Below are 17,181 nucleotides of genomic sequence, written 5' to 3'. Positions count from 1 at the left end.
AAGGTTCCAAGGAATTGACTGAATACATACATTGGAAATAGATATTCATGTGTAAGTTCCAGGTCGTCATCATATCCAAACCGGCGCAAAACAGTCCAAGTAGTTTCATGTCTCCCTCTTTGTATAAATAGTGTATGCAAAAATAAAAAACCTGCAACACAGAACAGATGACAGACTAAGAAACTGGCTCCATCACCATCCATTTGTCCTCACCATCCCTGCAACAAAAGGGCAAGGAATTTAAATTCAATGCTGAATTAAATTAGAGCAATGGGATAATTCCATTGGGGAATTGAGAAACTTATAAAGTCCAATGCCAATGGCTGGGTCTGTGTGTGTGTGTGTGTGTGTGTGTGTGTGTGTGTGTGTGTGTGTGTGTGTGTGTGTGTGTGTGAACAGATGCTTACAATTATTTTAATGTTTCTCTGGATTATGTGGTAAAGCTGAAGTGGAAGCAAAGTGGCTGTCAATCTTTCAATTTCCAATTAAAAATTATGTTTAAATAAAGAACTTAACCAATTTCCTGTTAATAAAACCTAACAAGTCTTGTCTCAAAATTAAACAATAGTTTAAGATTACGATGGTTAAGTTCTGACATGCTGCTACACAAGATGGATCAAAAAGAGGTGTCACACAAGTTGGATGGGTCAGATTTCAGAATGGAGAAGAAAAACAACAAGAGAAATTGTTGTATCAGGTTACCTTCCAACGTTAGCCCATTATCAGCGACACCATTACTCATGTTTTTCCGCACTACATTCTTCACATCTTCCAAAGCTTGCGGTGCCAATGGAGTGTTAAAACAGGTTCTCTGAATTAAAACATTGATAAAGATCACCAAATATTCAGCCATAGCTAAGACATCGTTTATACGTTGCATCCTACAACTAATCCGCAGGCTGGAGCAACTCCACTACCCAGATTACTTAAATGAGTATTTGGTTACAGCACACTAGCATTTTGTTTAAAAAGACTCAGGAAATTTCCATTTAAATGCATGTCTATTAGCTCTACCTGCTTCTATTATTTATGTATATTTCATATTGTTACTTACAGTGGTTACTCGAACAAACCAAAACTGCTTGGAGACTAAGCATCACAGTGGGGTTGATACTATATAACACACTCTCCAATCCAATAACAAAGTTCCAAAGTTGAAGAACATGTTTAATCTTTTATTAAAAAACTAACAAAACTAAAACTAGCGATATAACGGAATAAACGATCTTAGTGTATTAAATGTACATAAGCCAAGTACTCTAAAAGGTTTTCAAGAATATTCAAATGTATTTAAGCAATTTTAAGTGTGTTTAAGCATAATTAAAATGGTCAACAAAAGAGATATCAACCTTAGCTCACTCACTTAGCTCTACCTAAACTAGACCAGCTCTTACAACAAATCAAAAATACATAACTAAACTTTTCAGTTCTACCACACCCAAACCCATGTGACTACTATAAACACGCAACACAAAATACAGTACAGATAAGAAATAGATACATGACTCCTACATTACTTGTTTCATTAAAGCCTTGCCAGGAATCAAAAACAGCAATTCTCAAAATAAAATGGGAAAGTAATTTGATGCAGAACAGATAATTTTTAAACAAAGTTTGAGACATAGTCAAGGAATAAAATTTTTGGTGCATTAATATTATAATAATATTAGCAAGAGTGATACTGAAAGGGCTAGAAGCTCCCACCATTCAGCACTGCAGTTTCTAAACTGTGTAGTGGAATGGCTTGCTGATGTAAAGGCTGAGAAACGCTAGGGAGTTAGTAGTTAATCAGGAAACTCTCCTGCTAATCCAACCAATTTCCACTTGGAAACAAAGGTGATGGGATAATCTGGGCTGTTACATTCCCTAATTGATGACCTACTTTGTTGTCTGATCTCTGTCTACCAGAAATTGGAAGTTTTGTTCACAGGTTTTACTGATTGTTACTTTTAAGGTTTATGATTAGCAAGCAACCTGCATGGACTTCTCTTGCTAAATTTGGAAGTGAATGATAAATGCAGTAACATCAATTTCCTATAACTATTTTAGCTCTCATACAAAATGGTCTTTTAGAAAAAGATCTTCAACTTTTATAACCACTGTTTAACCCAGGTTTAACTTGTAAGTTACATACAGGAGGATCCAGTGCTTGCAACTGGAAACAGTTCTAATACAGGGAAGCAGTATTAATTTGATGACCACACAGACCAAGGATTCTACCTGGAAAAAGTTGAGTTCTACATCATTGAGAATCCCATCATTATCCTGGTCTGATATCTTAAAAATGCGTGTTAGGGCTTTGATGCAGGCGGGTTTCATCTGTAAGTACACAAACATGGTCATTAAACTGAGTGATGCAGATTCCTACTTTGATCACATAAATTACAAAGCAAAAATGTATAAAATCTATAACTTAGTCATTCAAGATTCATGTTTTAATCTTGGAAACCAAAGCAAACTTGGATTTTAGTAAACTTCATCAGACTGTCAACTAATTCATGCCCACAGCTCCCTAATTTCTGCAGCACTAGAAAACAAAAATTTAAGGGAAGAACAAGATGGGGAGATAAACACAAGAGATTCTGCAGATGCTGGTTAAGTCAGGCCGCATCTAGGGATGTTTCGGGCCGTGATCCTTCACTGGGACTGGAAAGGAAGGGGGCACAGTTGGAAGGAGTACAAGTTGGCAGGCGATGGGTGAGACCAGGTGAGGGGGAAGGTGGGAGGGGTGGATGAAGTAAGAAGCTGGGAGGTGATAGAAGAGGTAAAGGGCTAAAGAAGGAGGGATCCTAAAAGAGGGGACAATGAACCATGGACAGTAAGGGAAGGAGAGGAACAAGATGATAAACAAGTGAGGAGAAGAGAAGGGGTGAGAGAGGGAATCAGAATGGGGAATGGAAATAGAGGAGGAGGAGGAGGAGGGAGAAATTACCAGCAGTTGGGGAAACTGATGTTCAGGTTGGAGGCTACTCAGATGGAATATGAGCTACAGCTCCTCCAGCCTGAACTTGGCCTCATTATAGCAGTAGAACAGGCCATGAACTAACTTGGAGATATCCTGAACATCTGTAAGTTATAACGTGACTTCCATAACCTCAGATTGTCCAAAAGTATTTTTTCCACCAGCACCTTTAACACACTATGTGAGATTCCTAGCACACTTGAAGACAGTTGTTGTTGAAGCACCATTATTGAACTAGTAATCCAGGATTTTGGATTACTAATTCAGACACACAATTTTCAAATTTTTGCAAACTTAAATTCAGAGATATATATATATGAAATTAACAGAATATATATATGATTAAAAAGCGTTAACAGTAAACCCAACCATTAAACTGCTGAATCTTCACAAAAACTTTCTCTGGTTAAATAATGTCCTTTAGGAAAAGAAACATAACACCTTTACTTGGTAACACTTGGTGGAATCCTTGTCTAAAAACAAGAATGATAATTCAGTATATGTCACCAGCTCAAATACTGCCACTGGTTATTACCAGACATCCCACCCTGCAAAAACTAATTTCAGGGAGGTAGCACCATCAATTTGCGGGAGGCTCCCGGAACTACCGGGAGAGGTGGGATGTCTGCAATAGAGTAGCTCCTTAGCAGTCAGCCAGCTAGCTTAAATAACGTTACCTATGCTAATAAACGAATGACACCTGTTAAACTCACCTCAACATGTCTTTTACAGTCTTAACCCACCATGGCAATAGAAAAGTCACTGCTGCAAACAGTGCAGCGAGCAACACTGTCATTCATTATTTTTGACCCCAATTAGGCAGGGGTACATTTTAGTTTTATATTTTCTTTTTTTTGGAACACTTTGTCCTGGCGCTCACTTTCTCTTGTGCTCGCTCTCTCTCGCTCTCAAAAAAATCAATTTCCAGGATATTGTATATAATTTGTGGGCATCAGAGAGCCACCATCAATATGCGGGAGACTCCCGGAACTTCCGGGAGAGGTGGGATGTCTGTATTACCATACTTCAGATTACTTTACACAAACTGACTATTTCCCCACATTGAAGCAGTAGTAACACATTGAAAGCGTTTCACTGTCTGGAAAATAAAGTGAAGTGTTCTGAAAGAGACAGGAAAGGTATCAATGTAGAGAAATGCCTTTCTTTTTAGTTTGGTCTGGCCAGTCCTGCATTTAATTCTACATTTGCAAAAGCACTTTAATTATCTAGCAAGCCATGGGTAGCCTTACATCAATAAAACAAAGAACAAAACCAGACAATTCATTTGGTAGTGGACATGGCCCAGTCTATCACAGGTAAAGTCCTTCCAACCAGTGACCACACCTACGTGAAACCCTGTTGCAGGTAAGCAACATCTATCATCAGGGACCTCCACCACCCAGGACATGCTTTCTTCTCATCAAGAAGAAAGGACAGTAGTGTCAAGACTCGGACCACCAGATTCAGGGACAGTTATTACCCCTCAACCATCAGGCTCTGCAACCAAAGGGGATAACTTCACTTGTCTTATCATTGAAATGTTCCCACAACCAATGGACCCACTTTCAAGGACTCTTCGTCTCATGTTAATGATAGCTATTACTTTTTATTTATTAATATTGTTTTTTCCTTTAGTATTTGTACAGTTTGTTGTCTTCTGCACTCTGGTTGAACTCCCTAGTTGGGTGGTCTTTCACTGATTCTGTTACGGCTATTATTGTATTGATTTATGGAGTATGCCCACAAAAAATGAATCTCAGGGTTGTATGTGGTGACATTTATGTACTGTGATAATAAATTTACTTTGAACTTTGGTAACACCCTTTGCTTATCTTTGGATGTGGGAAGAGCATATCCAGCTGACTGGCAGGCCTTCCTAATAAGTAGCTATGGATTTGTACCTGAATCAGAAGAGCTATCAAGTCAAACAAAAACTTAATGGTTATATGATGTTGAAGTGGTAGATACAATAGGGACATTTAAAAAACTCTTAGATAGGCATATGGATGAAAGGAAAATGGAGGGCCACGTGGGAGATAGGTTAGATTGATCTTGGGAGAATGTTAAAGGTCAGCATAACATTGTGAGGCAAAGGGCCTAAAGTGTGTTATACTATTCTAAATCCATTGAATTGTATGTTTCAGACAATATTACAGGACTCCCCACTCCAGCCCTGGCTATGTTCTACTGGAGCTTGTGGTCACCTATCCCCCCTCAGAGTTGCATTTCATTACCCCTCCTCCACCCACCCACTTTCCACCTCACCTGATCTCACCTTTCATCCGTCTGCTTGTAGCCCCCCACCCCAACCTTCTTAGACTGGCTTCTTCCCCCTTCCTTTCCAATCCCGACAAAGGGTCTCAGCCCAAAACAATGACCATTTGTTCCCCTCCATTTTGTGTGTTGCTCAAGAGTTTCAGCACCTGAGGAACCTCGTGTTTACAACTGGTATTGGAATTGTATAGTGCATTGAACTAGAATAAGGTAAAACAATTACAATGCAGAATAAAATCTAAAAACTATCAAAGAAGTGCAGTGCAGGTAAATAATAAAGTGTAAGATCATAATGATGCAGACTGTGAGACCAACAGTCCATCATATCGTATAAAAGGTCTATTCAAGATCCTGGTAACAGTGGGTAGAATTGGAGCTGTAGCAAAATTATGACTGGACTAGTAATTGGACCATTACACCATAGGTAATGGATTAAAAACACTCAACAGGCCAGGCATCACTTATGAGCATTTGTTACTTTGATTTCAGATTTACACCATCAACAATCGTTTGATTTTCGATTAAAGAACTGGGTATTTGGTCACCACTGTCCAGATAATAATGTTTACACAAGACAATGCAAAAAGCAACACTCTATGCAGATATAGATATGTTCCTATGCAGGACTGTCTTTACCTCTTTCTCTTCTGGGCAGTAGAGTGGACCCGTAGGGTGCAGGACAGCTTTCTGTGCATAGTAAAACAACTCAGAGATATTCTTCAAGTTTTTTGCTGAACACTGTAAAATTAAAAAGTAGACCTCTAAAATATTTCTTGACTGGTTTAAGTATTATAGTGCAGCTTTAATATGGTGAAAGCAAGTCTATTCTCATGTACTGTGGTAGAAGAAATAAAGGTGCAGATTATTTTCTAAACAGGGAGCAAATTCAGATATTGGAGGTGCAAAAGGAACTTGGAGTCCTAGTGCAGGATATACTGAAGACTAACTTGAAGGTTGAGCCTGTAATAAGGTAGAGTGGATATGCAGTGGATGTTTCCTGTGAATAGCGGGGGAGTCTAGGACCAGATGGCAGAGCCTCAGAATAGAAGGATATCCCTTTAGAACAGAGATGAGGAATTTCTTTAGCCAGATGGTGGTGAATCTATAGAATGTTCACTGGGTATATTTACAGCCGAGGTGGATAGGTTCTTGTTTAGTAAGGACATCAAAGGTTACTGGGAGAGGGCAGGAGAATGGGATTGAGAGGTGGTGGTGGGGGGGGGAGTAAAGCCACGATGGAATAGCAGAGCAGACTCAATGACTGGCCTAATTTTGCTCCTGTCTTTTGGTCTATGGAGGAGCTGCACTGAAACATTATGATTTCAATACAATAGTAGTTAAATTCAAATATAATTAACATCAGATAATGTAGTGTTCAAAGAAACAAAGAGTGAACTATTAAAGTAACTTTTTTGCCTTTATAACTCTTTCTCATAAATTAAAAGTATCACTCAAAAACATACTAAGTTTTATAAAGTTAAAATGACAATGAAAATATGCTAGTGTAGCCAACTAATGCTAATCCTTTAAATTACTTTAAATATTAATTGGGATGCGGGTATTGTTGGGCAATGGCAGCATTAATTTAGTGGGCTTCAGGAAAGTGTTGGCAGACTACCTTCTTGAACTACTTCAGATCAAGTAACAAAGACAGAGAAACAAGAGGAATTAATTTTTCAACTTTTTATACAGTTCAGATAAGAAGTACAGAATAAACTAAATTCATGGATGCACATTTATTGTGATGAAATACTGACAGACTAAGGTGTGAGTATCACAATGCAGAATATACTAATAATTCAAATTGACAATTGAGTTTTAGCATGATTTTCAATGAAGCTATTGAAACTTTGTAGTAAAAAAATTATCCAAATCTAGGTGAGAGGAAACAAGAGAGAGAAAAACCCTATAGTTATATAATCAGTAGCCACTATATTAGGCACATCTGCTTGTTAATGCAAATATCCAAATAGCCAATCATGTGGCAGCTCAATGTATACAACTATGCAGACATGGTCAAAGGGTTCATTTGCTGCTCAAACCAAACATCAGAATGGGGAAGAAATGTGATCTAAGCGACTTTGACAATGGAATGATTGTTGATGGGGTGGTTTGCGTAACTCAGAAACTGATCTCCCGGGATTTTCATGCACAACAATCTCTAGAATTTACAGAGAATGGTGCAAAAAAATTAAAAAAAAACATCCAGTGAGCTGCAGTTCTGTGGGCCAAAATGCCTTGTTAATGAAAGAGGTCAGAGGAGAATGGCCAATCTGTTCAAACTAACAGGCACCTGTTAGTCTTGCAAGACCATGGATTTGCACCTGGAAAGACTTCACTCTCCAGGGCACAGGCCTGGGCAAGGTTGTATGGAAGACCAGCAGTTGCCCATGCTGCAAGTCTCCCCTCTCCACACCACCGATGTTGTCCAAGGGGAGGGCATTAGGACCCATGCAGCTTGGCACCAGTGTCGTTGCAGAGCAATGTGTGATTAAGTGCCTTGCTCAAGGACACAACGCGTTCCCTCGGCTGGGGCTCGAACTCACGACCTTCAGGTCGCTAGTCCAATGCCTTAACCACTTGGCTACGTGCCCACACTAACAGGAAGACAACAGTAACTCAAATAACCATGCCTTACAACAGTGGTGTGCAGAAAAGCATCTCTGAACACACATCAAACCTTGAAGTGGATGGGCTACAGTGGCAGGAGGTACCTAATAAAGTGACCTCTGAGTAGTTTTGGTGGTCTGCTTAATTGAATATTTTAAAAGTAAATTAATGCTGCTTGGTTCATGGCTGTAATCTCACCAAGTGTGCTTCTGAAAGGATGACCTACCTCAACACAGGTCTCTATCTCTGTGTACTGGTTCATTATGGGAAGAATAGCTTCCATGCTACTATGTTCGACCAGATCAGATTTGTTTCCAACCAGTATGAGGGGCATTCTGGAAACAGAAGTGTATAGGAATTCCATTAAATCAAATGGTCATTGAATTTTCAAGAATTCAGCTTTGCAAAGTTTAGTTAATCTTTAATGCAGATAAGTCAAACTTCACTTGGCTGTAAAGGCCCATCACGCCACTTCACCTGGTAATGACGCTTAATTCACAAGTTAATACATAACCTATTCCAATTATAAATTGAGAAATTAATTCACTACATTAACTCTAACTGCAAGACTTCCTTTTAATTACTTCATTGGCCAACAGCTAAATACAACCAGAACGATAATTCTTTAAAGCTCTGGCAATCCAACCATGCAAAGTAATTGTTTGTATTGAACTAACTTCACAGTACCTGCTATCTTTATCAGTCCTATCACTGATTAAAGGAATCCATCTGCTCGTTACCTGCAACAGACAGATATTTGATTTTGTTGCAAAATAGGTTTCAATTTAGCAAACAAATGTGACTGTTTCTGCAAACTACTAAGACATTACAAAGCCCTTTCAAACCTTTGCTCATGGCTGTTTAAAGTCTGAACTATACAAACCTTGTCAATGGAATTTCTGTTGTTGACAGCATAAACTATACAGATCACGTTAGCCTGCAATAGAAAAGTGTAAAATAATAAAGATGAGTCAAAAATTTGTAACAGCAATATTTATTTACTCACTGCAGAAAAAAAGTAAATCAAGTAAATCAAATTGGAATGATTGTTGGTGCCAAACAAGGTGGTTTGAGTATCTCTGACTGCTGATCTTGTGGGATTTCCAAGCACAACAGTCTCTTAATGGTCTCAGAATGGTGCAAAAACCATTAAAAAAAAACCCCAGTCATCGGCAGTTCTGTGGGCAAAAATACCTTGTTAATGAGAGAGGTCAGAGGAGAATGGTCAATCTGTTCAAGCTGACAGGAAGGTGACAGTAACTCCAATAACCATACCTTGTAACAGTGGTGTGCAGAAGAGCATCTCTGAATGCACAACATGTTAAACCTTGAAGTGGATGTGCTAAAACAACAGAAGGCCATGAACATACACACAGTGGCCACCTTAAAAGCTACAGAAAGTACCTAATAATGTGGCTACTGGTGTATTTCCCTCACTGTCCATACAGGCACTTTTTCTTCTGAGAGAGCAATAAACTTTTAAAACTTCAAGGACATTTACTTCTAACCTTTTCCATAAATTAGTGCCTTTTTCTCTTTTGCTTCCTATACCGAGTGTGGGCTCACTCAATAGCTTCATTTCCTAGGCATTTTTAAAAAAACATTAACTACCTTCATAGCAAAGAAATAATTAATTATAATGGGAAGAAACAAATACTACAGATAGCAGAAATCTGAAACAAAAACATGAGAGGTTTGAAATACCCAGTAGCATCTGTGAGAAAAATAAGAGTTGACTTTTCAGGCCAGTCTGCATTTCACCAGATTTTGCCTGGCTTACTCTGCATTTCCAGTATTATCTGATTTTAATTCAGGATTTATCTTATGAAGCAAGTTGAAAGCTTGCCTAAAAAACAGCTGCAAATATGGTATGATGATTAGCAAGGTAACATGGAATATAATTATACAAATTCTCCATCTATGAATTGCAAACTTCATCAGCAAGTGTGGCACCCTTTTTGATTCAGCAGAAAACTTTTACAAACATTATTAAATTAATTTTAGTCTCACCTTGGAAATTTCATTGTGAAGTTGTTCCTCTGTCTGCTCTGCTTCTGTTGGTGAAAAGGCAATTAGGCAAAGATAGCATAATTTCTAATTTTGCTGAGAAATTTACTTATTTAAAAATATGGAAAGAAAAAAATATCCACATTGAGAAATTAACACAATGTAGCAGAAATCACACAAAGTTTTTTTCCTACAAGAAGTAGTGGATATGGCCCAGTCCTTCATGGGTGAAGCCCTCTCCACCACTGAGCACATCTACACAGGGTGCTGTTGTAGGAAAGCAGCATCCATTATCTGGGGCCCCCACCTTTCTTTTCAACGCTATCATCAGGAAGGTGGTATAGAAGCCTCATGATTTTCACCACATGGTTCAGGAACAGTTATTATTCCTCAACTATCAGGCTGTTGAACCAGAGGGAATAACTATCACTGAACTAGTCCCATAACCTGTGGACTCACTTTCAAGGATTATTCATCTCATGTTCTTGATATTCATTGCTTATTTATTATTATTATTTCTTTTTTTTGTATTTGCAGTTTAGTGCCTTTTGCACATTGCTTGTTTGTCTATCTTGCTGGGTATGATCTTTCTAAGTTGAGGAGCAAGAGCTACCTTTCAGTCAGGTCCACGTTCAAGGTTTAAAAAGCAGAGATTTGAGCCAGTTTTCTCCGAATTAGACAATCCAAACCAGGGGTGCATAAAAGAGCTAGCTACTTTTTCAAAGGCAGAGTTTCATGGCAGATTCTCTGAGTTGAGGTGTGACCAAACCACAAAGGTGATTTCATCAGAAAGGGACAAAAAATATCACAAGTGCAAGCCAAGTGGCCATTCATTCTTGGAGTGGCATTGTTTTGGAGTGTGACAGTTTTTAAGAGTGGCTCGCTTGGGCGAGGTAGGTTGTCTTGTAAGTTATTCTCTGTGTTCTTATTTGTTCATTCCTCATCTACTAGTGCATAGAATAGTGAGAATGGCTCCAGGGGCAGTGTTTTGTACTCTGTGTGGAATGTGGGAAGTCTGGGAGACTGAACGTCTCCCAGATAAACACATCTGCACCAGGTGCACTGAGCTGCAGCTCAATGACCTTTGACTCATATGAGAGAATGAGGAGGTGATAGACAAGTGCTACAGGGAGGAAGTTAACTCTAGGTTGCATGAGACAGGTAACTGGGTGACTGTCAGGAGGAGGGGAAATAATACAGCCAGAGCAGAGTACACTAGTGGCAGTTCGCCTCAATAAGTCCATAACCTTAGATGCTATTGAGGGGAACAACCTACCAAGGGTGAGCCACAGTGAACAGTTCTCTGGCATTGAGTCTGGTGTTGTGGCTCAGAAGAGCAGAAAAATGAAGAGAACTGCAGTGTTGTTAGTAGATTCTCTAGTCAAAGGAATAGAGATAATGTCTCTGTTCTGGGTGTGATAGAGACGTGCGGATGCTTTATTGCCTCCCTGATGTCTGGATCAGGGATGTCTCGGATCAGGTCTATAGCATTCTCAAGGGCGAGAGCAAGCAGCCAGAAGTCTTGATACATACTGGTACCATTGACACAGGTAGACAAAGTGAGGAGGTCATAAAGAGAGATTTTAGGGAACTAGGTAGAAAGCTGGGAGACAGAACCTCCAGGGCAGTAACCTCTGGATTACTGCCTGTGCCACATGCCAGTGAGGGCAAGAATAGGATGATTTGGCAGGTGAATGCATGGCTGAGGAACTGCTGCATGGGGTAGAAGTTCAGATTTATTGAGCATTATGATATCTTCTGGGGAAGGTATGACCTATTCAAGTGGGGCGGGTTACACCTGAACCTGCAGAGGAACAATATCCTGGTGGGCAGGTTGGCTAGAGTTGTTCGGGTGGGTTTCAACTAATTTGGCAGGGGGATGGGAACCAAAGTGATACTGCTGAAGATGAGGAAGTTGGTTTACAAAGAAAGGCAATATGTAGAGAGACTCCTAGCACAGAGAGGCTGATGTTGGGGCAACATTGCAGTCAACAGGATGAGTTGCAATGTAAAAGGCAGACAAAATCAAAAAGGGTGAATACAGGACTAAAGGGGTTATATTTGTATGCGCGCTATATATAGAATAAGGTTGATGAATTGTAGCACAGTTACAGATTGGCAAGTATGATGTTGTAGGCATCACTGAATCATGACTGAAAGAAAATTATAGCTGGTAGTTGGGGTAAAAAATGAAATCAAATCATAGGGTCAGAAGGTGTTGAATCATTGTGGATACAGCCAAGGAACTGGAGAATGGACGTGAAATCACAGAGGAACATCTGGAGAAATTTCTGAAACGCCCATCCGCTGCTGTCGTTACTGTGTGGTCGGGAATCTTTTGGAGGGTAGGCCTCAAAATCCCTGGCCTTGCCTGCTTTTGGCAACCGAGAAAGAGGTTGAATCGCTCAGTAATCGGTGTCGGAGAGCTGATCAGAGCTCGAAATTTTCGGTTGACTCAGAGTTGGATTGTGGTTCGCATGGCAGGGAGAGTTTTTCTTCCCTCTCCCAGCTGCGTGAGATGTGAGACATTTGAGAAACTTTGAACTTTACTTCATCAAGTTAAGGTACTGTGCACAGTTGTAACTATATGAATAATTATGTGGTTTTGTCAGTTTTTTCAGTCTTGGTCTGTCCTGTGTTTTGTGATATCACACTAGAGGAAATAATGTATCATTTCTTAATGCATGCATTACTAAATGACAATAAAAGAGGACTACGTGTCTTCATAATCTAAACTGCAAGGGTAAAAAAACCCTGATGGGAGTTGTATACAGACCCCCAAATAGTAGTAAGGATGTGGCCTACAAATTACAACAGCAGGTTAAAAAATGCATGCCAAAAGGGCAATGTTACAATAGTCATGTGGGACTTCAATATGCAGGTAGATTGGGAAAATCAGGTTAGCGCTGGATTCCAGGAGGGGGAACTTCTAGAATGCCTACGAGGTGGCTTTATAGAGCAGCTTGTGTTTGAACCCACTAGACGATCAGTTATTCTAGATTGGGTGTTGTGCAATGAACCAGAATTGATTAAAGAGCTTAAGGTAAAAGAACCTTCAGGAGAAAGTGATGAGAATATGATCAACACGAGGAAATCTGCAGATGCTGGAATTTCAAGCAACACACATTGCTTGACGAACAGCGTCCTGACGAAGGGTCTCGGCCCGAAACGTCGACTGTACCTCTTCCTATAGATGCTGCCTGGCCTGCTGCGTTCACCAGCAAAGAAAATGATCAAATTCACCCTGAAATTTGAGAAGCTAAAGTCAGATGTATCAGTATTATCGTGGAGTAAAGGGAATTACAGAGGTATGAAAGAGGAGTTGGCCAGAATTGATTGGAAAAGAATGCTGGCAGGGATGATAGCAGAGCAGGAATGGCTAGAATTTCTAGAAGGCACAGAATACATACATCCCAAAGAGGAAAAAGTATTCTAAAGGAAAGACGACACAACCGTAGCTATGAAGGAAAGTCAAAGCCAACATAAAAGCCAAAGAGAGGGCTTAGAGCAGAAATTAGTGGGTGGGAAGTTAGAGGATTGAGAAACTTTTAAAAACCAACAGAAGGCAACCAAAAAAGTAATTAAGGTAAAGATGGAATGTGAAAGTAAGCTAGCCAATAATATTAAAGAGGACACTAAAAGTTTCTTCAGACATATCACGTGTAAAAGAGAGGTGAGAGTGGATATGCACCACTGGAAAACAATGCTGGAGAGGTAGGGTGGAGGAAAAATATTGTGAGTTAAGGATTTTGATAGACAAAGGGTTAATATTGGCTTCTTGAGTATGGAAACCAGTTTGCAGCTTAGCTTGTTATAGATATGCCCTTGGCTTTCAGCAGAGATTACTCTTAGAATAAATACTTGCAGTTGCTTATCTTGTAAGAATTAGACTCAAGTATGTGAGACAAACTGTTAATACAAAGTTGTACACGGGACTGAATTCTTAATTTTTGGCTGTTGCTATGGGTATAGTTTATCATACGAGACCTGCATATAAATGTAGCTTATCTTTTCTAATTCATAAGGTTAATTGAACAGCCTTTGTTTTTGCAATTGATCTGTACGCACGTAAAAGGAGCTATGGTCTCTGCAGTTCAAAGTTCACTCTTAAGACTACTCACCATGATATAGTGAATAAAGCTCTCTTTACTTCAAAGTCCATGTCTAAGTTACTTGTGATCAACTTTAATCAAACTTCCTTAGCAAATTAATTTCCCTAACAGGTAGTAATAGGGGACAAGGAAACGACAGACGAGCTGAATAAGTATTTTGTATCAGTCTTCACTGTGGAAGGCATTAGCTGTATGGTGGAAGTTCCAGGTGTCAGGAGCATGAAGTGTGTGATGTTACCATAATTAGAGAGGAGGTTCTTAGGAAACTGAAAGGTCTGAAGGTAGATAAGTCACCTGGACCCAGATGGTCTACATCCAAGAGTCCTGAAGGAGGTGGCTGAAGAGATCAGGGAGGCATTAATAATGATCCTTCAAAGATCACTAGATTCTGGAAAGGTTCCGGAAGACTGGAAATCTGCAAATGTCACTCCACTCTTCAAGGGAGAGAGGCAGAAGAAAGGAAACTATAAGCCAGTTAGTCTGACCTCAGTGGTTGGAAGATGTTGGAGTTGATTGTTAAGGATAAGGTCTCAGGGTAGTTGGAGGCACATGATAAAATGGGCTGTTGTCAGGGCTCTAGGGAAAATCTTGCCTGACAAATCCGTCAGAATTCTTTGAAGAAGTTACACGCAGGATAGACAAAGGAGAATCAGTTGATGTTGCGTACTTGGATTTTCAGAAGGCCTTTCACAAGGTGCCACACACGAGGCTGTTTAACAAGCTACAAGCTCATGGTATTACAGGAAAGATACTAGCATGGATAAAGCAGTGGCTGATTGGCAGGAGGCAAAGAATGGGAATAAAGGGAACTTTTTCTGACTAGCTGCCAATGACTAGTGGTGATCCACAGGGGTCTGTGTTGGGACTGATTCTTTTTACATTATATGTCAATGATCTGGATGATGGAATTTACTTTGTTGCAAAATTTGCAGAAGATATGAAGATAGGTGGAGGGGCAGGTAGTTTTCAGGAATTTGAGGGGCTACAGAAGGACTTGGAAAGATTGGGAGAATTGGTAAAAAAGGCTGATGGAATACAGTGTTGGGAAGTGTATGATTACGCACTTTGGTCGAAGAAATGAAAGTGTTGACTATTTTCTAAATGGAGAGAAAATACAAAAACTGAGGTGCAAAGGGTCTTGGGAGCTCCTGCGCAGGATTCCTTAAAAGCTAATTTGCAGGTTGAGTCTGTGGTGAAGAAGACAAATGCAATATTAGTATTCATTTCAAGAGGACTAGAATATAAAAGCAAGGATGTAATGTTGAAACTCTATAAAGCACTGGTGAGTCCTCACTTGGAGTACTGTCAGCAGGTTTGGCCCACTTAACTTAGAAAAGATGTGCAGACACTGAAGAGAATTCGAAGGAGGTTCATGAAAATGATTCCAGGATTAAACGCTTGTCATATGTAAAGCACTTGATGGCTCTGGGCCTGTATTCACTGGAATTCAGAAGAATGAGGGGTGACCCATTTCAAACCTATCAAATGGTGAAAGGCCTTGTTTCCTATGGTGGGAGTGTCTGATCAGAGCACACAGCCTCAGGTTAGAGGGGCGTCCTTTTAGAACGGAGGTGAGGAGGAATTTCTTTAGCCAGAGAGTAGTGAATCTGTGGAATTCGTTGCTACAGGCAGCTGTGGAGGCTAAGTCTTTATGTACATTTAAGGCAGTGGTTGATAGATTATTGATTGGCCAGGACATGAAGGTATATTGGGCGGGGGGGAGGAGATGGCAGGAGATTGGGGCTGAGAGGAAAAACGGATCAGCCAAGATGAAATAGCAGAGCAGACTTGATGGGCCAAATGGCCTAATCCTGCTGCTATTTCTTATGGCCTTGTGGTCTTTCATTGATCCTACTATGGTTCTTGGATTTGCTGAGTATGCCTACAAGAAATGAATCTCAGGGTTGTATATCTGTACTTTGATAATAAATTTACTTTGTACTTAGTAAAGATATTTTACCTTGAATATAATGGTTCAACTGCACTCCCCATCAGAAATGCTTTACGAAATTCCCACAATTAAAGCCCACCACAATCATAAATTTAATCAGATGTTAAATTCACACCCTGTAAGGATCTCCACTGTAAAAAGTCCACACAAAGAACAATGTCAGGTGTAAGACAGGAAAGGCATGTTACTCTATTTTATTTTAAATGCCACCAAGTACAATCAATGCATTTTTTTGTACAGATCTAATTCATTTAGTTGTAGTACACTTTGAGAGAAATCATCTAAATATATGCATAGCACTAATAATGCTGTTAACACCACAATACTTGAGCAAGAATGACCCGCAAAATGTAATGCAATAGCTTACTGAACACAACCTACTTTGGTGAAAGACCCAAAATGAAAATGTCAAGCTAATCTCTACAAACGTTTCAATTACACCCTAAAAGAACTACCTCTATTAGACTGTAAGACATAGGAGCAGAATTAGGACATTCAACCCATTGAGTCTGCTCCGCCATTCTATCGTGGCTGATTTATTATCCCACTCAACAACACTCTCCTGCTTTCTTTCTGTAACCTTGGACACACTAACTAATCAAGAACCTATCAACCTCCGCTTTAAATATACTCAATGATTTGGCCTTCACAGCAATCCATGGCAATGAATTCCACAGATTCACCACCCTCTGGCGAAAGAAATCCCTCCTCATCTCTGTTCAAAAGTGACGTACTTGTTTTCTAAGGCTGTGCCCACTAATCCTAGACTCCCCCACTATAGGAAATATCCACTCTACTGTATTTAAGCCTTTCAATATTTGATAGGTTTTAATGAGATCCCTCCCTCATTCTTCTAAACCCCAGCGAATACAGGCCTAGAGCCATCAAATGTTGCTAAATTAGCCCTTTCACTCCTGGGATCATTCTCAGGAACCTTTTCTTCTGGATTACAGAATATTGTGGTTTTGCAGACCCCTTCTCAACTTTTGTAGTTACAACAAATTTACACTGAGGCAGAGTACAATTATACTGCCTGAGGATTCTGTTTCCATCAGTTATTTCTGCAGTATCAATTTCAGCTGGCACTGAAGTGAAATTCAAAATTTCAAAAGTCATCCTGTTGTTAATATTTAGAATTACTCTTTAAGATAAATGTTGGTAACTATGAAAGTGGGCTTAAAATAACAAACTGAATTTAAAGCATTTGGTTTATCCATAGGCTTAAGATAACTGAGCTATTTAAACTGGTGATACCTATTTGAAAT

At 39.6% G+C, this 17,181-nt stretch overlaps 1 protein-coding gene across 5 annotated transcripts in view; it reads right to left on the bottom strand.

The window, feature by feature from the left end:
- rhot1a (ras homolog family member T1a) overlaps nucleotides 1-17,181 on the bottom strand; it is an 80,388-nt gene that overhangs the window by 38,747 nt on the left and 24,460 nt on the right. For all 5 annotated transcript variants that reach the window (XM_063030648.1, XM_063030645.1, XM_063030646.1 and 2 more), the window contains 8 exons: nucleotides 9,857-9,900; nucleotides 8,730-8,783; nucleotides 8,534-8,586; nucleotides 8,073-8,181; nucleotides 5,873-5,974; nucleotides 2,221-2,319; nucleotides 703-811; nucleotides 31-151 (listed from right to left, as the gene is read on the bottom strand). In XM_063030648.1, coding sequence (XP_062886718.1) covers nucleotides 31-151; nucleotides 703-811; nucleotides 2,221-2,319; nucleotides 5,873-5,974; nucleotides 8,073-8,180 — 539 coding nt within the window. In that variant the 5' untranslated portion in view covers nucleotide 8,181; nucleotides 8,534-8,586; nucleotides 8,730-8,783; nucleotides 9,857-9,900. The remainder of the gene's footprint in view (nucleotides 1-30; nucleotides 152-702; nucleotides 812-2,220; nucleotides 2,320-5,872; nucleotides 5,975-8,072; nucleotides 8,182-8,533; nucleotides 8,587-8,729; nucleotides 8,784-9,856; nucleotides 9,901-17,181) is intronic.

This window comes from Mobula hypostoma, chromosome 22 (genome assembly GCF_963921235.1).
Source record: "Mobula hypostoma chromosome 22, sMobHyp1.1, whole genome shotgun sequence".
Taxonomy (NCBI): Eukaryota; Metazoa; Chordata; class Chondrichthyes; order Myliobatiformes; family Myliobatidae; genus Mobula; species Mobula hypostoma.
Note: the sequence above shows the minus strand (reverse complement) of the source record. Positions and strands in the feature narration are given on the sequence as shown.